We start from the raw sequence: 20706 nt of genomic DNA on the forward strand, positions 1-20706 counted from the left end.
TACAGGTACAGATTCGGGTACAGGTTCAGGTAGCAGGGAGGGTATAGGCACAGGCTCAGGTACAGGCATAGGTACAGCTACAGGTACGTGTGTGAGCACAGGTTCAGGTACAGGCATAGGTATGGGCACAGGTAGAGGTACAGGTACAGATTCAGGTTCAGGTACAAGTATAGGCACAGGCAAAGGTGCAGGTTCAGGTAGAGGAACATGTTTCATTTACAAGTTCAGATACAGGCACAGATAGAGGTACAGGTGCAGGTACAGGTTCATGTACAAGCACAAATACAGGTACTAATATGGGTACATGTTCATGTAGAGGCACAGAGGCAAGCGCAGGTTCAGGTTCAGGTACAGGCACAGGTAGAAGCACAGGTTCGCGAATAGGTTCGGGCACAGGTACAAATGTAGGTGGAGGCTCATGAACAGGTACGGGCTCAGGGACAACTGCAGGTTTATGTACAGGTCCAGGTTCAGCTCTACCCCGCCGTGAGGGTGCTCCGGAGGCCCCTCAGCGCTGCTTTCCCCGCCCTGAGGCGGGAGCGGCCCCGGGGGGCGGAGCCTCCGTTTGAACTCAAACCGCCTCCGCCGCTCCCCATTGGTTCCGCCGCGCGTCGCGCGCCGCCCCTTCCACCAATCAGAGGCCACCGCGCTCCTTTTCAAAATCTCAACCGTCATCAGCTGGGTTCGTTTCTCCTTCCGCTCGTCGGGCACCGGGCAAAGCTAAAAGAGTCCGGGGGCCCGGTGCCGCCTGTCGCGGACGGGCGGGCTCGGGGCGGTCTCTCAGCCACGGCGGCCGCCGGCAGGTGAGAGCGGCGGCGGCGGCTCCCGCTTCGGTCCGCCTGCGCGGCTCCCGGGGGCTCCGTTTTGGTGCGCGGCGGAGGGATACACCGACAAAATACGATGGGGGGAAAGGGCACAGGGGCTGGTGCGCGCGCGGGAAGGGCTCAGTCGGGGCCGCGCCGTGACGGGAGAGGGGGAAGGGGGAGGCTCCGCCACACAGGGCCCTCAGCGGCCGCCAGCGCTCCGAGCGAACCAGGTACGGCAGGGCCAGAAGGTGAGGGGCGGGGGGGAGACCGCCTTTGGGGCGGGGGGGGGGGGGGGGGGGGGGGTCGGTCCGCAGGACACTCTCTGCTCGGTGGCTGCCTACCTCGCCATGATGGCTATTGGCCCCTCCTGGGGGTTTATTCCTCCCTTCCTCGGTGTTTATGTGTCCCCGCTGGTGGCTGTGGCCGCCCGGAGCCCGGGCTTGTAAATTTTGGCTTGTAGGAAGCGGTGGGTGCTGTGAACAGGGTGCTCTGAGTGCAGGACAGCGAATATTGTCGTTCCCCGCAAGGCACAGGCAAAGGGGACTCCTGAGGGCACTGTCAGGCTCCCCCCAACCTGGGGCTTGCTGTCAACAAGTGTTTTAACCGAGCAAAAAATTCCAGAAGGGTCTCTCTTAACTGCCCTTAATTCCCTTGCTGCTTTCAATGTAGAGTATTTTTATACAGGCTCCTTTGAGGATCGCTTGTGCTTCGTGACACTCTCATATCTATACGTGAAATAACGCAGGTTACCTGAAAGTATATAACAAGTGTATCTGGTTGTGCAGATGGGTTTAAATCAGTTAAAATCCACTCCTCCTCCTTCTGCTTCAAGGGCTCTGGTGGGTAGCAAATACTTCTTAAATAAGTAAAATAGTCTGACTTTACATAAACATATTCCCAGTTTTCTACACACAGAGACACATGGAAACAGCACTGAGGTTCTTCTGTCCATTGGAGTATGTTGAACGAAAATAACATAAAAATGTACATCAATTTACTCTCATAAAACGTTATTGGGATGAATAATCTGGATGTTCTTTTCCAGGTAAGGTTCCCTACATTCCAAGATGCCGCGCTACGGGAAAATTATTGTCATTAAAAGGAATGGGACCGATGGAATTGTTTTTCCACTCACCTCGACTTCTTGTTTATTCGGAAGGTGAGAATTTGTTGAGCACTTGGACACATCGAAATAATGAGTGATGTTTTCCTGCAGATTAGATCTTTTAATACTTATTTGCAAAAATAAATGTTTATTTGTGAATGATGCACAGGGGAGAGAGGGAAGGTGATCCTGAACTAATTAATTGTAGGACCAGAAAGCTGAACTTCTTTTTTTGTTATTGTTTTTTGTCCTTTCCTTGCCAGAACTCCTTTTATCTATCTGTCTGTCTGTCTATCTGTTTGTTTATTTTAAGTTTCTGGCCAAAGGAAATCTGAGGAAGGGATTAAAAGTAATCGACGATTGATAAACAGGTGATGAGATTGTCTTACCTAGGGGCAGTTTCCAGATAACTGACAAGTGAAAATAAAATTTTATTTACTTTTTTGTACTTCAGAACCTCACTAATGGAAGATGTCAACCAAAACTAGAATTAGTATTAAGAATTTATACCTCCTTCTCCAGACATGAAACTAACTTTGACATGCTCACTTGAGTGACAGTGGGTTTTGAGTTTGATCCACGTTTTACATTGAAAGATAAAATTAATGTACCCAAATAGGATGTTTGAAGACTTGACTATATCATCATCATCGTGATCTTACTGTAAATAGGCTGCAAGTAAAATATTTTTATTTATCTTAAACTAGACCTGTTCAGTGCTTTACTGACTGATTATATTACCTTAAATAATTGTAATTATTCAGTCCAGAATCTCATCCCATGGTGAAAGTCTGTGAGAAGCACTGCAGTGTCAATGATATTGTTTTTTGGCGGGAGCAGAGCTGCCCAGACAGGTGATAATTAATGGTGCAAACACTAATTTCAAGCAGGTACAAATTTCCCCAAGTACACTCATTTCACCAGGAATTGTGCACAGTAGGTGTTATGTTTCCTGCCTAAGACCTACAGCACATCAAAAGCAATAGAGGTTAGCTTAAAAAAAAGGAAAGACAGGGAAACTCTGTACACTTAGAAACATGTTTTCCTTCCCTCACAACTTTTAAGAAGGTAAAAGTGCTTATCCAGGTGAGGCCAAAGGTCCAACTACCTGTTCTCAGGTCAGTAACAAAGGGCTAAGACAGAGCTTAAAAGCATGTGCTGATATTGTATAGAAATATTCCACAAGTCTTGGGGAAACTTGGGAAACAATCTCAAACCACCAGCTGTCTGTTGTAGTCGTGTCTCTGCTTGTTGTGATCTGCTTTTTGGAAGGTTTGGGTATTTCACATATTGTTTCTGACACAGATTCTCTGAAGTGTGAGCTGCTATTTTTTGTCACACTTCAAACATTTGAGGTAGTTAATTTTCTTCCAGTTTTAGAAATCCTACTTCTGTACAATTATTAACTAAAATATTGGGAAATCCTGTAATTCTAGAGCAGATTTTTCTGTGTCTCGTGTGAAACTCAAACTGTATTTCGCCCCAGGAAAACAGAGTGTGACATCCGCATGCGACTGCCCTGGGTCTCCAACGAGCACTGTAAAATTGAAATAAATGAGAACAAGGAGGTAAGATCTGCGTGTTTTCATGGAATAAGCATTGCCTTGTTGCATCTCAGCAGGCCACTGAAATATTTGTTCTGTTTTCAGGCAGTACTGACTAATTTGAGCGCAGTAAACCCCACACAGCTGAATGGGGTTTGCTTTGAGCAGCCTGTTCCTCTGAAGCACGGGGATGTCTTAACTATTATCGATCGTTCTTTCAGGTGGGTGCCAGTGCCAGACTGTTCATTAATTGATCCAAGAATGTAACTTCATGTAGTTTATTTATTTCATATTTCTTTACACTTGATTTCATATTTCTTTACTTGTTTATTACTTAATCCAAGAACGTAACTTAATGTAGTTCATGTCATATTTCTTTACAAAGTCTTACAGACCTTTGTTAGAAGACAGGATTGCTTGAAGATTCTGGGTTTTTTTAATCACTTATGTTAAGCTAAATCAATAAAGATAAAACTGTCTTCAGAGATTGTTTTGATTTTGTTTCCAGTGTAGTCAGTTTTAGGGATAAATTTAGCAGTATTTTTAAGTTCTTAAAACCTTTAAAAGTGACTTGTGTATTGTTGGGAGGGGAAAACTATTTCTCGGTCTTTTATCTTAGTAATGGGAATTTAGTCATCAACTCTTTGACAAAAAATGGGTGTGTTTCAAAATATTTCTTTCAGATTTGAATATCCTCTCCAGTCAACTCCGAAGAAGAGGCGTTCCAGGTCTCCAAAAGATGAAACTCTGCAGGTAATTTTGTGGCCATGGGCTTTTTTGTTGCAAGTACACTGGTATTAGTAGCGAGGCAGTAATTTATTTCTTTGTTCTATTTTCTTATTAGGAGTAACTTTTCAGCCCTAAACTACCTTTCTATCTGAAAATACAAATAAACTCCTTCAGATAAGTGCTTTAAAAAATTTAGTGATTTTCGGCTTGTCAGTTTTTGCTAATAGATGATTAATGATCTATGATGTTCCTAATGCAAGCAGAGCTATAAATCTTCCACTAAGTCTGTTAAGAAGGGGAGGTTGAAATGTGCTGGTTTATATTCTTATGCTACAGCTGCTTTTAGAGCTAATAATGCTAAAACAAGACAAATTTCTGCTCTGGGACCTCAAACGTATTGGTCAATGTTCTTAAATATTGAAATACTCTGGGATTTCATTTGAATACTTTTAAGCCTGTTTAGTAAACAATGTGTATACTTCTGTAAAGAGTGTTTTTCAATGTACAGTTAAAAGCTGAACTGTAAAATACTTGTTGCTGGGCTGTAATATTGTACAAATTTACAGGTTCTTCATGTTCAGCAGGTGGCAGAAGTGGAATTATTACACAAACAAACTTCAGGATCTAAAAGTCTTGGTGCTTCAGGTTGGTACCTGTTTTATGGGTTTTGTTTCTTCTTTCTTAAAAAGAAGAAAAAAAAGGCATTTTAAGACTCTTGAATTTGACACCACCTTGCTGTGGCAGAGGTTGTCTCATTATACCTACATGCTCTGATTTCCCAAATCTACATCCTACCAGGAGAAATCACTTGATTGCATCCTGACAAATTGTTAGGAACAGCCTGGCATAGGCAAAATTCACAGATATTACTTTCAGTGATTTATGCACATTCAGTTTGGAAAGGAAGGTCAGTTCACCAGCTTTGCAAGTGCAATACAGATGTGAGTTGAAACTAGTATTTGAAACAATTTCCTGTTACATTTACTTTGCAGAGGCAGCAAACGCTTAACATGTGACAAATTCACCTTTTTGATTAGAATTTACCTTGCAGTTCTCTGCTAGATCTCTTTTCAGCAAGTATTCTTTCCTAATAAGACACTGAAATAAGTATAATTTTGGATATACATATTGAAGTAATTGTTTACAGTAACTGCTTCATGTAGAACCAGAAAAATTTAGAGCTTCCAAGTCTGGTAGATATAGCCCATGAAGGGGTTAAATGCCAGGACTTTACCTTCCCATCCTTCTTGTCTTAAATAACTTCGTAAAGATACAAAGTTTTTTGGGGAAGGCTTTTTATCTACAGATGGGTTTGATTTTTATGACAAATATTCCAGTTTTAAAAGCCCAGGCTGTTTCCAAGTGTTCCATTTCAGTGGACCCTTGTTGACTGTCTTGGGAGAGGAATGGAAGGAATTTTTAACCTGTATTTATGGAACTTATATTTGTAGTTCTGCAATTTTGAAGTCACTTTCTGTATTACTTTTTGTTTTGCTTTGCTTCCTTTATAGATAATGCTGAATGTGAAGAAAAAATTGCCAATGAAAATAAACCAATCACAGAGGAAAATGTATCCAAAGCTTTACCTGTCAAACCAAAAACACCCAAACGTTCACACAGAATACACCAAGTTATTAAAAAGCAAAATGAGATGTCTCCCTTTACTAATCTCTATGAAAAGCTGAAACGTGAGATGCAAACGAAAAAATCTCTGCAGAAGGGAAATGACTCCCAACAAGCTGCAAGAGAAGGTGGGGAGAGTGTTGTGCCAGAGCCAAGTGCTCAGATTTCATCCCCAGGTTGTGATCTGGGCAGCCTGAATAAAGGAAAAGAAAGAGGCAGAAGTGGAAATATGGAAGAATGTGTAATTGTAAGAAGTGAAGTGAACCACTCAGGGTTTCAGCAGCTGGCAGCTGGAGGAAGTGCTCCCAGGAGGAGTTTTCCCAGAAGTCTTCAAAATTCTCTTTCGCAGGAGGTATCGAGAGATACCAGTCAGAGTCACTTGCAGAATCCTGAGGAACTGAGTACACCAGTCACATCTAAAGGTGCCAAGGTTACTCCCAGCAAGGAGAGTGGTGAGAATTCCCTGTTTTCACTGCAGCAGTGCTCCATAGAACGCTTGGATTCTTCAGTTAGGGAAAAAATACACATCTCTACGACTCACACACCAAAGGTTTCTGAAGCAGATAAACATGTGCTGTCCACACCAAGGCCCAGGAGGAAGAGCCCTCGGTCTCCTTTTGTGTCTCCTTCCAAGGAAATCACTGGAATGAATCCTGTGAATGCTAATACTCCAACCACGCGCTGGCGTGTGTCACTGAAACCCAAGTGTCTGTCAGAAATTCCAGCTGAAACTCCAAGGGAAGGTTCAGGCATCACACAACTGCCTTTCCCAGAAAACAAATCCATGAAGCAAAGACGAAATAGCAAGGGACGCCCATCAGGAACACCTGCACAAGAAGTGCTGAAGGAAATCAGTGATCAGGCAAACTTTAACTCAGAGGTGGGACTTTCTGAAAGTCCTTCTTCTTTCTCCAATTCCAAGAGTCCTAGAAGAAATAGCAGGCAAAGTAAAGAATTCTTAGACAAAAGTGTCCATACAGAGACACTGGCTTCGGAAGAGTTAATGGCATCTCCTGCTGGTCAGACACCTGGCTCTGGGAGGAAAAGGGGAAGGCCAAGGAGCTCTGAGAGGAAAAGGGGAAGGCCAAGGAGCTCTGAGAGGAAAAGGGGAAGGCCAAGGAGCTCTGAGAGGAAAAGGGGAAGGCCAAGGAGCTCTGGAATGCTGACTGAAACAGCACTGGAGACAAATACTGTGCAAGAGCATCCTGGTAAGACTAGAGACAGAAAAGAGAGTGGCACTCCAGCAGAGCTGGCCATGGAGGGGCATCACCAGAAACAAGACTTGGAAGATGCTGGTGATATCAGACCACGTGGGCTGTCAGCAAAGAGAGGTTCTGGAAGTGCTCCTATGCTGGAAGACAACAAGGCTGTCCCAGAAACAAATACTTCTGGCCTGTTGGGTGGAGAAGACTCAGGTAAATACATTTCATCCACTGCCTTGTTTTTATATTGAGAAATTCTTAAAACACCTTTCTGAGAATTTTAACACTTACATAAAATATAGAACCAATTGCTGACATTAGTTCTAAAATATGTAGTTATATTTGATCATAACAATACTCTGTAACATAATTAAAGTTTCCTCAATTAAATCTATTTCTCTTTAAGGTAAGTTCCCATCTGGTTCATTTCTAACTTCAACACGCACAAGGAAACAGTTTTCCATGTGGGTTAAAATGTTGACTTGGATTCTTAGATACATAGAACTATTTTCAATTGTACTTTTTAGGCAAGACAAAAAGGTTGTCTCAGAAGAGGAAAAGTGATGATTTGCTCCTTCAGACTTCAGGGAAAAGAAAGAGAGTGTCTTTTGGTGGCCATCTGAGTCCAGAACTTTTTGATAAAAGTTTGCCTCCCAACTCTCCCCTTAAAAGAGGAGCTCTTCCTGCCAGGCTGAGCTTGCCCTATGGAACCTCACCTCGTGCTGTGCTGAAAAAGGCTCAGGGATTGAAGCTCTTCACAGACCAGGTAAACTTTAAGACATCTCAAGTTGCTAAGACCATTACTGTGAACAGAACTTATAAATTCTTTTTTTTTTATTCTACTATTTATTATAATTATTTCAAAATTAGTAGCAAACCTTGTTTGATGTATGTTGGTGTCACAAATGAGTGTTTTAGGACACTCAAAAAATCACCAGCAAAGGCATTGGCAAAAGCAGGTTTATTATGAAGTGAAAATGCAGCAAAGTTCATGGACAAGGTCACTTTGCAATTTACTGGATGCTTATAGCACATGGAGAAAAATCAGATTAAAATCAATCAATTTGAAACTGAAATCTATGTAAAACAATCCAAGTGGAGGCCGGGCATGGAAAAAGGGTAAAGGTGGGAAAGGGTAAGAATAAAAAGGACTAACTAATGGGATATCCATGCTACTTAATCCTCCTGATCCAGTCCCCCGGATACCAGTCCCATCTCTCCCTGAACCTTTTAGAGACCTGAGGGTCCCTCCATAGGACTCATCAGAGGATGGAGACAGGAATGCTGACCAGGCAGGTTCAATTATTATTCTGCATTGATAATTCCAGTGGTTTGAGAGACCACTAAGGATTAAATAGCACTTGTTTCTGTGGATTTGATGGCATAGGATCCAGTCTTAGAAATCTGTGGAGAGGAGCTTTCACCAGTCCTATCAGGAGCCTGGGAGGTAGTGGGATGTATTGTGAGGGTTAAGTTAGTTTTTTATTGTGCCAGTATACATTGTTACAGTTGTGAGTACCTTACACTCCTTCCCTTTCCATACTTGGTTTCAGTGTGATGGATATTTGGGTTTAAGGGCAGTTATGAGTTACCACAGAGATTGTTACAGATGAAAGAAGTGAGGGTTTCAACCCTCAGTGGGTTGAGCTTGTTGATATCTGTGCCCAATTTGGTTCCTTCTGGCCCTGGTTGCTTCTATGAGAAGGGTAAGCAATCCTTCAGGGGACAACTTGATCTTCAGTGGACAACTTGATCTTCAGTGGACATGTGCTGAAAAACTACTCCATTAAAAAGAAGGAAAAAATCCCTAAATCCACCATGTGCTAATTCTTTGTTGGTGGTTTTCTTGTGTGTTTTTTTTTTTTTTACCAGGAAGAACAAATGTCACAAAGAAGTTTGCCAGCCCAGAAGTCCCCAGCTGCCTCCTCCCCTTCCTCAGGGAAGGCAGCACCTCAAGTTCCTTCAGGCTCTCCAGCCCCTTACAGAAAAGGGCGTTTCTCCATTTCCCAACTCCCAGTGCCGCTCCCAATCCCAGAGGAGAAGGATTCTGGTGCACAGGACCTGAATGCAAGGGAGAAAAGTGGTGTGAGAGTGAAAACACCTCAGTCTTCCCCCATTAACCAAGATGACAAAACCTTTGCATCAGCTACACCTGCCAAACTAACCAGAAGTGCCCAAGTGGGTTTGAAGGGCACTTCCACGAAGAGAAGGAGCGGGGCTGTGGGAGTTCTCCATGCAAAGAGAAGTGGTGCCTCCAGTGCTAATTTATTAGGTTTGTTTCAGCAGCTGCTTTGAAATATCTATTTTAATGCTTTAAAATACAGAAACAAAACTGAAGTAGGCTTGTTTTGTTATGCAGAGGCCACCAAGAGATTGATGTGTCTTCTGACAACTGTTGGGCTTGTTGGAAGCAACTGGGAAGTGCAAAATGTTGCATTTTCTCGTATTCATAAAGCAGACTTACTAAAACATCTATTAACTCATGTTTAGAACACAAACCTTAACGTTCAGAAGTTGAGACATGGTAAAATTAGCATCCTTTTTGCAAGGTTAGTTTCCAGTGCTTTTTCAGATAATTTCCTGGATGCTTGGTATTTTTCTCTGCATCCAGAACACCTTTGCAATGACAGCTTTTCGAAGTTCCTTTCATTTACAGACTTACACAGCAATTCTGACAGGTCAATAGTAATATCCTTTTATTTAGGAACAGCATTCCCATTTTATTTTTACTTAAATAACTGATTTCTTTTGTATGATCCCTGTTTTCTCCCAGCTTTTTTTTCCGAATTAAAAGAGGCAGATATCCTACAAACTTCCAGCTTCATTTATTACACAGCTATAACTAATTCCCTGATCCCTCTGTTGTGTACAGAATCATGCTGGGATAAAGGTAACCTCGCTCTGGGAATTTTTGGAATGTGTCATAAGGAGAAGGTGATACAAGAGAAATTATGAAAACTGTGTAGATCTAAATGCTTTAAGCAGTATAAATACAGTTTCCTGCCTATGAAATTCCTCAGGAAGGTGGTGAAAGACAAGCTGGATATGCTCTACTTCTAAACCATTTCTCTGATGTTAAATCTCACCAGAGGAAAGCTCATGGATAACGAATGAGTCTGAAAGGCTCATGGCAAGTTTTTTTGGGAAAAATTCTCTCCTTGCTAAAAGAGTGAGTATGGAACTGGGTCAGTGTTTGGTTCCAGGATCTCACATCTCTTTGACACTGTGTGGAGCTCATTGTTTTGTTGTGGAAAGTCATCCTGGGGAAACTTGACCACTTGTTAAATTGGGGTTTTCTAACTGGAAGTATTTCAGAGAGCACTTTTGGTGGTGTCAGATGATACAACAACCACTTTCCTGTGCCTGACTGCATTGGAAAATCATAAAGAAAATCAATTGGAATCATGAAGAAATAATTGTGAACTTCCATTTAAAAAGCTGAGAGTTAAAGTGGTTATTTCTCCCTTGCTTTCTAGTTGCAAAATCTTGGGCAGAAGTGGTAAAATTGGGTGTTGCAAGACCACAGACAAAGACTTCTAAGAAAAGTGTCCGAAGAGGAAGACCCCCAAAGAGGATAAACCAGCCACCAAAGGTATTCTTTTCCTTTTTCATGCTCACTTTGTTTTCTTGCATGGCTACCAAACAGCTTGGATATATTTTGCTACAGAAGCTGGAGGCTTCTGAGCTCTTGCTGGGATGTTGGTGGGTGTTGATGCCTTTGTCATGGCATGTAAGAAATGTAAGTTTTGTTTAAAAGGAATCATAGAATCGTTAAGGTTGGAAAAGACCTCTGGGATCACTGAGTTGAACATTTGAGCAATAAGATCCTCAGTAAAGGCCTTGAACAGGATTGTGCCCAAAACTGATCCTTGGGGAACCCCATTAGTGACCAGCCACCAACTGGAGATGGCACCATTCCTCACTCTGGGCCCAGCTGTTCTACCAGTTCTTAACCCAGTGAGGAGCACACCTGTCCAAGCCATGGGATGCAGCTTTTCCAGGGGAATGCTATGGGAGATGGTGTCAAAGACTTCACTGAGATCCAGGTAGATAAATCCACAGCCTTTCCTTCATCCACTTGCCAGGTCACCTGGTCATAAAAGGTCAGGTTGGTCAGGCAGGACCTTCTTTTTCTAAGCCCAAGCTGGCTGAGCCTGCTCCTTGGTAGTCCAGTATGTGCCATGTGGTCACACTGAAGTTGATCTGTTCTAGGACCATCCCGAGTGCCAGGATCAGGCTGATAGGCCTGTAGTTCCCTGTGTCCTCCTTCCAACCCTTGTAGCTGGCACTGGACAACCTCCAGTCACGTGGGACCTCCCTGGTTAACCAGGACTGATGATGAGTGATGGAGAGTGGCTTGGCCACCTCTTCTGCCAAGAAGAATCTTTATTTAATAACTCTTATTTTTCTGTTTCCTATTGCCTCTGCAGACTCCAGAGAGGAAAATAAAAGGTCACTTCAGCACAGGTCATGCTGAGTCACCTGCTACAATAGTTGTAGGTAGAGCTTACTCCACCACACTCAGATCAGCTGGACGCGTCCCTAAAGTGGTAAAAAATCCCGTCCTGAAGCTCAACATGAATATGGATGAAAGCTTCACAGGTGAGGTTTTAGTCTCTTGCTCACTCTGCCACTTGTGTAGTTCTTGTGTCAAAACATGTGCTTACTTCTCCAAATACAATTTCTAGGAGTGCCTGAAATGTTTCAAACTCCGGAAAATAAGAGTGAAAAAACATTACCTTTGGCTGCTGCTCAGAGTGCTGATTTTACACCAACCTGTGCTGCAGGGGACATTTCTGACTTGCACACCCCTGAAGAATCTGGTATGTTTGTAATCTAAAAAAAGGGATAATTAGGGTGTAATGTGTGGTAGCTGTGGTCCCAGCCTGGGCAGACCTAAAGTATTGAGATTGTCACTTGAAAAGGGGCAGAAAAGATGAATTTTCTGTCCAACCTGTATTAATTTATTTTTTTGGCTGTCAGCATCCCCTAGGAGATCAAAGCCTTTTAATGTCCAAAGCAGTCTGTTAGCCTCTCACCTAATGAGACCCTTCGCTTAACAGATTCACTGAGACAGACAGGACATTTGATACCTATTTACAAAAGCATTGCACAGAACAGCAGTAGGAAAACTCCTCACGTTTCTCCTATGAATTATTTCGGCGTCGGCAAAACTGTCAGCACCTAAAAACGGACTCACTCGAACAGTTCACGAAGTAACATGCTTATTAATACAAGTTTGTGACAATGTCTGGGGTTCACTGTGTCTGGCATAGGCTCTAACTGCCAAAAAAATCACATTTGAACTATGTAGTAATAATAATAATACAAAGCACAGGCACACACGCTAAAGCAAAAGCAACTTACAATGAAGTAGTAAGTAAAAATGTTAAAGTAGTATGGAGTAAAAGTAGAAGTAGTGGATAGGTGTGAAGCAATTGCTCACCCCACAGCGTCCCAAGAAGGTGGAGGGAGAAAAGGCAGCCCTTCGGTTACCTCCACAGCATTGATGGAACTTCTCCCCAGTTTTTGCTTATGTCCAATCTCTCTTTATACTTTTTTCTTTAGGAAGTTTGAGTGTCTGTAGTCAATAACTAATTTTTGGGGTGATAGAAGTAATAGGCCCGAAGGTCCACTTCCCGAGTTCCTGGCAACCAGGAAGTTTGCAAAAAAAGACCAGTGTTATCTCCATATCACTCCTTTCTTCGTTTTAATCCTTTTATCAGTTTCTGAGAATGTCTCCCCAGGTGCAGGGTTTTTCCAGGAAACCATCAGAAGCCTTTTTCTTTTGTGTGGTCCTATCTATCACCTTACAGAGATGAAGCATCCATAACCATAAACCAAACCATTAATATTAATCATGTATCAAAAGAAAATTTTGTAGTTCCAGTTAATTTCTGTGTAGGCGATTTTCTTATTCATTCTATTGGTATGAAATTTAACTGTTGAACTACTGTTTATTACAGGAGAGATGATGGTGTCACCCTTAAATAATTCAGATGCTTCAGAACAGAAACAAGAGAGTCCAGGCATTTGTCACTTGCTGAGAGAGAAGTCATCTCTAAGCTCTGTGTTTGATGAAATATCCACAAAAACTCCTGAAAAAAGAAAATCTGTGCAAGAAGATAATATTAATGTGGATAGTTTATCAATCATTCCAGAAAGACAAGCATCTCTGGTGAAATCAGGAAGGAAAAGAAGCACTCCAAAGCAGAAGTTGGAGCCAGTTGAGGTCATGTCAGACATCAAGCAGCTTTTAAGGACCCCAGAGAAAGGGTCAGAGGCAGTAGAGTTCTTTTCTGGCATCAAGCAGCTCTTGAAGACCCCAAAGCAGAACACAGAGCCTGCAGAGGCTTTGTCAGGCATCAGGCAGCTCATGAGGACCCCAAAAGAGAAATTGGAGCCTGCAGAGGCTTTGTCAGGTATCAGGCGGCTCATGAGGACCCCGAAGCAGGAATTGGAGCCTGCAGAGGCTTTGTCAGGCATCAGGCAGCTCATGAGGACCCCAAAAGAGAAATTGGAGCCTGCAGAGGCTTTGTCAGGCATCAAGCAGCTCATGAAGACCCCAAAACAGAAATTGGAGCCTGCAGAGGCTTTGTCAGGCATCAAGCGGCTCATGAGGACCCCAAAACAGAAATTGGAGCCTGCAGAGGCTTTGTCAGGCATCAAGCGGCTCATGAGGACCCCAAAACAGAACACAGAGCCTGCAGAGGCTTTGTCAGGCATCAGGCAGCTCATGAGGACCCCAAAAGAGAAATTGGAGCCTGCAGAGGCTTTGTCAGGTATCAGGCGGCTCATGAGGACCCCGAAGCAGGAATTGGAGCCTGCAGAGGCTTTGTCAGGCATCAGGCAGCTCATGAGGACCCCAAAAGAGAAATTGGAGCCTGCAGAGGCTTTGTCAGGCATCAAGGAACTGCTGAGGACCCCGCGGCGGAAGCCAGAACCAGTGGAGGACCTGTCTGGCATTAGGCAGCTCATGAGGACCCCACAGCAAGAGCCAGAACCAGTTACAGATGAAATTGCCCTTAAAAGGTTGCTGAAGACTCCAGTACAGAAGAGGGGAGCAGTAAAAGGCAGGGCAGGTGTTACTTCAGTCCAGAAAACCCCAAAACAGAAATACCCAGCAGTTGAAGACATGATTGGGATCAGCCGCATTTTCAAGACACCAAAGGAAAAGGTTCAACCCATAGAAAACATGTTTGGTATCAGCAGATTGGTGAAGTCTCCCAGACAGAAGAATCAACCAGTTGAGGATTTTGTGGGGCTGCAAAGGCTCATGGCAGAGCCCAGGCAGAAACCTTCTGATGGTGAAGTGGACTATGCTGGAATGACAGAAATGTTTGATACACCAGAGGAAATGGAGGTAAAATCCTTTCCTTACCTTTTGGAAGGAATGTGTTTAGACTTTGAAGCCTGTGGCTGAAATGAATTCTTAGGCCTCCTAATATGACTTCATGTATCTTGGAGCATTTTATAGACAGCTGCCTTTGCCTGTGTTAACATCTATTTTCTTTGAGGGGGCCCTGTGTAAGTAGCTCCTGAGGTTGCTCTGAGTGACCGTTCTGACCTTACAATTCACAGCTTCATCACTTGTGTCATTTGTGAATTTTATTGGTGCTGATTTTCGTGTTCTGTAGATAAAATGTTGAGTATCACTGTACTTAGTGCTTAGAACTACAATAAAACACTGCAAAACACTCAATTTTTCTTCAATACCCCAATTTCCTTTGAGCACTCATTTAGACACTTGTCAACCAATAGAGTTAATGTCACTTTTTAACTCTGCAGTGTTTGTTGTCTTTCATTTTAAAAACTGCTACACCACTTTAGATGGCAAGAATTGTTTGCTACATTTGTGTGCTTTTGTCAGATACATAGATGGAGTTATAAAATTAGTTGATTTCATTTTTAGGGAAAAGGATTTGCCAAGAATTTTTACAAGTGTTACTATACATTTTGTACTGGTTGGCTCTATAATTTCCTGTCCTGTCAGACAGGCATTTATTGATTATTGTTTATTCCCTTAGGTCAGATCAGTAATGGATTCTCAGCAAGATTCTGCACCTCCTTGTTGTAATTCCAGTCAGAAATGTGGTGAGTACACTTTGTTTAGAAGAAGAATGAACGTAAAAAGTAATACATGTTACCACGAAGTTTAAATCTTGTTTAAAGCTCTCAGTGAGTTCTGCTAATTCCTGAGCTAAGATCCCTTTTTCCCTTGGAGACAGGTGAACATATTAGTGTGAAAAAACTGATGTTAAGGTTTCCACTTCAGATTATCTTTGCAAAGACTTTAAAGAGCATAGTTGAAAGTAATGAATGATGCCTACCAAATAAACCAGAGAACTTTGATCAGAAGCCTGGTCTTTTCATGTAGGAATTGGTTAAAATATTTATTTTTAAATTAAGATATTGTGTGATTTGTTTGAGAAAGTACCTGTGAGTTTCCATTTTCCTAACAGTCAGGAAAATGGAAACTCACAGATACTTTGATCAGGCATAATAATGTCTAACTTTTCTTTGTGCTCTTTGCCCTGTTCTAGAAAATAAAGGAAATACTTCCCAAGGTGAAGATTCTCCACAAAAGGAATCAAATAGTGCAGGCCAGTCTCCCCAGAGACGAAGAAGGGGCAGGCCAAGGAAGACTGTCCATCCTGCTGCGGCAAAGCAGAGTGAAAAGGATGTGAATTTAAAAGAATTGCAAAGTCTGGATACCTCCAGCACCCAAGAGGAGATGGGAGCAATCACACCTGAAAACAAAGGAAGAGGAAGGAGAACAAAGCGTTGCCTACAAGAAGTTGTTTCAAAGCACCCTGATCAGGAACCACATGGAGCTACTCAAAGACCAGGAAGAGGTAAAAGGAGAGAACTGAAGGAGTTGAAACATCCAAGTGAGACTCTTGAGTCTTGTGTTGAAGGTTCTTCAGTGCTACCAGAAGAGCCTGCAAATATGAAACAGCCTTTACAGGAGTGTGGGGTCGATGACATGTTAGAAAGTGGAGATGATCCAGCCAAAAAGACAGGATCTGGTAGCATTCAGAAGGAAAATTGTCAGCTGCAAACAGATGTAAATAAATCTGATAGCAAATCTAATGACAGTGGTATAGAAGACAGTGAAGAAGTGCTTCTGTCACCCAGGAAGAGGACCAGAGGAGTAGAAAACACAGAACCACCAATTCCACCTAAAAGAGGACGAAGGGCTCGAAATGACCAAGTTAAACAAGATCCTTCAGCAGAACTTCATGGAACAACAAGGAGGCTTCGTAAAGACCCACCAGCAAAGGTCCTACAAAGAGATGAACAGACTTTTGACAAGGATCCTGAGGCTGTCACAGCAGAAGAACCTGAAAAGGGGACAGAACTTGAAGTACAGGTAACAGAGAAAAGAGTTAGGTCTTTAAGAAGTACTAGAAACAGAAAGCACTCAGCTGAAGGAAAAGCAGACACTTGTGGGGTCACACAGAACATTCAGAAAACTGAGGAAACATCAAATCAAACTGAAGCACAACCACACATCAAGAATGAGATGGAAGTATCTCAGGGATATGAAACAGAAAATGCTCAGGAAATTACAACAGAGGCATCTCAAAGATTAAAGGCAGAGTCACCATGTGGGGAGACAAACAAACTGCCAGTCACTGCTGTGAACTTGGAAGCAAACAGAAGGGCAGCACAGGAAACAAACGGGACGAGGAGCAGGAGAGGCAAAAAAGACTCTTGGGAGCAAAAAACTGAGGAATTTACTGAAGATGGGAGCAACCTAAAACTAATTCCTTCTAAGTTTAGGTCAGACACAGAAGCAGATGAATCTCTAAAAGATTCTTTGGGCTCTGTTTGTGTCAAGAACACATCCCAAGTCACAAAGGACCAGAACAGCCCAGCTGCCATGTCAGTACCTGCTGCAAACAGTGACAGTCTTGCTCCTGGCCATCAAAAACAGGCAAGAAACCAACAGGGAATACTTAAAGCAAAGCAAACTGAAATCCTACAGGAGAATCCAGCACAAAGAAACAGAGCAGTGTTTAGAAGAGGTAAAAAAGTTAATTTTGAACTTGGAGAAGGCAGTTCCAAAGAGGTTGAAATAAAAAGCAGTTTACCAGGGGATGCTGAAGGAATGACTGACAACAGTCAACATGAGAATTTGGAAAATCCTTCACGAGTGAGGAGGGGCAGAAGAAAGCAAGTTTATTCCATTCCACAAACAGCCAGTCCTACCTTTATGGAAAAACAAACATTAACTGCAGATCACAGTGAAGATGAGGCTTTTGTGAAGGAGCAAGATGCAGCTCTGGAAGGTGCTCCCTGTTCAGTAGAAGCCAATCCACCGAGACGAGGGAGAAGGCAAGAGGTTGGTGCAGCATCACAGACATCGAGATCTCCTTCTGTCAGAACGAGACGTGGGTTGCTGGAAGGAGGTGATAAAAAGATGACTGTGAGGGAAGATGAAAATCCAGCTTTGGGAAATAAAACTTCTCAGGTAAAAGCAAATGCATCAGCAAGGGACAGAAGGAAGAAGATTGATCTTGCAGCAGAGGCAAAAAGTTCAGCTCCTCTCCAGAGAAAATGTGGTTTGTCAGAGACTGATGCTAAAGATGGGGGAGCTAATGAAGAACAAAGTGTGTCTTTGGAAACAGTGTCCTGTGCAGAAGAGAAACCATTAGGAAGGGGCAGGAGGAAAGAAACTGCACTGGCATCACACACAACAAATCCTATTCCTCTTAGAGGGAAACGTGGTTTGCCAGCAGATAATGGTAGGGAAGACACACCCAAAATAGAGCAAAACATTCCCTTAAAAACTGATGATTCATCTGTAAAAGAAAATCAACTGAGAAAAAGCAGGAGGAAAGAAATTGCCCTCAAAGAAGCCACAAGCCCTAATCAGGGGGAACAGGTCCCATCAAAACTAAGTGGTAGGAAGAATAACTATAGGGAAGCAAAAAAAGTGAGTTTGGAGAATTCTTCCCAAGAAAACAGGGATCTTTCAAAAGAGAACTCGAGGCAAACAAGCGCTTCAGTGGCTGGTAGTTCCACCTCACTTCAAGGTTTGCCAGAAGATAGTAAGGATGGAGCTCCTGAGGAACAGGAGAGCAAACTTTTGGAAGGAGCTTCACCTGCAAAAGAAAATCTATCAAGAGTGAGCAGAAAGAAAACAACTTCTTCCACATCTGAAGAAACAACTTCTACTTCTCTCAGGGAAAAGCCCAGCCTGCCCAAAGGCAGAGGGCAAAAGAGGATTCTTAAAGAAGCTGAAGCTACACCTCCAGAAAATAATTCATGCCAGGGAAGAACAAGGCAAGTGAGGAATAACAGGAGGGCGGTACAATTCACATCAGAGGCAGCTACTTCTACTTCTCTCCATGAAAACAGTGAGTCGCCTGAAAATGGAAATGCTCTGGAAACTGAGAATTTGTGTGTGACATCCACTGGTTGTGAGGGCAGGAATCAGTCTGGAAAAGGAAAGGAGGGGAACCCTGTGCCACAGGTAATGTCCACTTCTCGCAGAAGGAAGTGTCAGCTGCCAGCAGATGATTCAGCACCCAAAAAACTAAAATCAGGTGAGTGAGAATTTGCTTTCTCTTTTCTAAGGGTGGCAAAGTTATGTGCAGATACAGCAATAATATGTGCAAAGCTCTGTGGGCTGAAATAATTTGATCATTGAATCAGAACCATTCAGGTTGGAAAAGATCTCAAAGATCCCAGCTCCCTCAGCCACTCCTGGTGCTCCAGACTCTTCCCCAGCTCCCTTCCCTTCTCAGAACACACTCCAGCCCCTCAGTGTCTTCTTGTGAGTGGCCCAAACCTGTACAAAGCACTTGAGGTGCCTCACCAGCTCAACACAATCACTTCCCTGCTCCTTTTGGCCACCTGAAGTATACCCTGGAACTTTCAGCTTAATGTGATATAGCTTAAAAACTACCGTGATACAAATATTATCAAACAAATGTTGAAATAGAAATGACAGCGACTCTTTGGAGCTCCATATTGAGGAATTTCCTGCCATAAAACTTAGATTTTCATGTTTGCAGGACTTTCCTTGGGTGTTGGTGATGTTTTAGTTTTACATTTCAGTGGAAGGAATTTTACCTCAAATGGCAGCTAATTGGTTTTGGTGCTCTCATTAATGTTAACCTACTTTCAGAAATAGCTGTAAATCCTCAGGGATGCAACTTAAAGGATATTGGATGTGCAGAAGAATTGGGTTTGTATCTGGTTTGTTGGATTCAGAGATGTAATCTTTGGAATGTTGTCAGTAGGTATATTTCCCTTAAAAACAGTGGAAGTGAAGATCAAATTCTGTGTGAATTGTTTGGTTGGTGATACAACTTTACAGTTAATTTTTCTGTGTATAAATAGGGAATGCTGAAAATGGATCGCTGGGAAAAGGAAAAAGGAACAAAACTAAGGAAGAACTTGGGAAAGAGAATGTGAGGGCAGCTCAGACCTCTGGAGTCATGGACAGGAAGACAAGATCCAGCACAAGAACAAGGAAATAGTTTTAAGAGTCCCAGAACCAGTTTTTAAATCAATTCAGTCATTCAAATTCCAGGTTTTTTTTTTTCAATGTGAATTGATTTGCACTCAGATTTTAAGCTCAGATTTTGATAATTCAGTCATTCCTTTATAAAATGTGTTTCTTACTGTGTTTTTTTAACAGCTTTTTCTATGTGTGGTGGTTCCTGAACCAGGGGTGCTTGTGCAAAGCTGCAAACATAAAAATACATCTTGTTAGACCAGTATTTATCCAATTTTTCTATTAATTAGTACAGCAATCAGGAAGCCATATTACTGCCAGGTGAAGCTATTTTCTGCTTGAATTTTCATATGCTTAAGTTTTATTTTTCATTAGAGCTCTGTAAATATTCTTTAAAAAAACTATAGGTGTATTAGAACTATTATACTGAAATTTTGATAATTTTTTTCTTTAAAAATTAAGGTTTTTTTACTGAAAAGTGGAGATTTGCAAGTCATTAAACTTGTAAACAATTTGGGACTTGTGTGTTTGGTGTTCCTATGAGTAGTTAAGAATGTATAATTACTACTGTCTTCTCTCAGGTTTATTTCAAAAATTCCTTCTCTCTGGTGTGGTTTGGAGATGGTTTTTAGGATCTTTTATGGGTAATTTGTCTTTGAGGCTGGTGGCTTCTTGTTAATTTGTTAAATGTAGAAAGAGAAAATTCAGCCTGGACATGGAACTTCTGGGGAGTTTTTAGACCTGAATTAAAATCCTGGAAGTTTCTGTGGTCTGTGAGGAGTTAGGGATGTTCCTACAGTTGGAATCATAGAATTGTTAAGATTAGAAAAGATCTCTAAAATCAAGTCCAGCTGTTCCCCAGCACCACCACCATGTCCTCAAGTGCCACATTCACATGTGTTTTTTGAGCATTTCCAGGGATGCCCCCTCTGCCCTGGGCAGCTGTGCCAGGGCTGGACAGCTCTTTCCATGAAGAAATATTTGCAATATCCAACCTAAACCTCCCCTGGCACAACTTGAGGCCGTTTCCTCCTCTCCCTTGTTCCCTGGGAGCAGAGCCAGACACACCACACCCCCCCCCGGCTCCCCCCTCCTGTCAGGGAGTTGCAGAGAGCAAGAAGATCCCCCCTGAGCCTCCTTTTCTCCAGGCTGAGCCCCCCCAAGCTCCCTCAGCTGCTCCTGCTGCTCCAGCCCCTTCCCCAGCTCCATTCCCTTCTCTGGACAC

At 42.6% G+C, this 20706-nt stretch overlaps 1 protein-coding gene across 8 annotated transcripts; it reads left to right on the plus strand.

The window, feature by feature from the left end:
* Window positions 1-621: 621 nt before the first annotated feature.
* On the plus strand, window positions 622-20106 carry MKI67 (marker of proliferation Ki-67). 8 transcript variants are annotated; one of them, XM_017809331.1, is made up of 17 exons: window positions 932-1036; window positions 1852-1965; window positions 3398-3479; window positions 3561-3676; window positions 4139-4208; window positions 4751-4829; window positions 5696-7222; window positions 7537-7775; window positions 8882-9281; window positions 10486-10601; window positions 11440-11611; window positions 11698-11832; window positions 12976-13791; window positions 13912-14372; window positions 15037-15103; window positions 15553-18564; window positions 19364-20105. In XM_017809331.1, the coding sequence occupies exons 2-17, from the start codon at window positions 1874-1876 to the stop codon at window positions 19501-19503; spliced, it is 7524 nt and encodes a 2507-aa protein (XP_017664820.1). In that variant the 5' UTR covers window positions 932-1036; window positions 1852-1873; the 3' UTR covers window positions 19504-20105. The 8 variants fall into 8 exon arrangements, with proteins under 8 accessions (XP_017664816.1, XP_017664820.1, XP_017664821.1 ...); XM_017809332.1 differs by having other exon boundaries at window positions 12976-13671; XM_017809333.1 differs by having other exon boundaries at window positions 12976-13661; window positions 13902-14372.
* Window positions 20107-20706: the final 600 nt, after the last annotated feature.

The sequence above is a fragment of the Lepidothrix coronata genome, unplaced genomic scaffold, assembly GCF_001604755.1.
Source record: "Lepidothrix coronata isolate B3197 unplaced genomic scaffold, Lepidothrix_coronata-1.0 Scaffold25, whole genome shotgun sequence".
NCBI classification, from domain to species: Eukaryota; Metazoa; Chordata; class Aves; order Passeriformes; family Pipridae; genus Lepidothrix; species Lepidothrix coronata.

Coding starts and splice junctions, on each gene's coding strand:
- MKI67 (XM_017809327.1), top strand. CDS start 1,874: ATGCCGCGCTACGGGAAAATTATTGTCATTAAAAGGAATGGGACCGAT. Junction 9,282..10,485: donor CTCCAGTGCTAATTTATTAG/GTTTGTTTCAGC, acceptor CTTGCTTTCTAG/TTGCAAAATCTTGGGCAGAA. Junction 10,602..11,439: donor GGATAAACCAGCCACCAAAG/GTATTCTTTTCC, acceptor TTGCCTCTGCAG/ACTCCAGAGAGGAAAATAAA.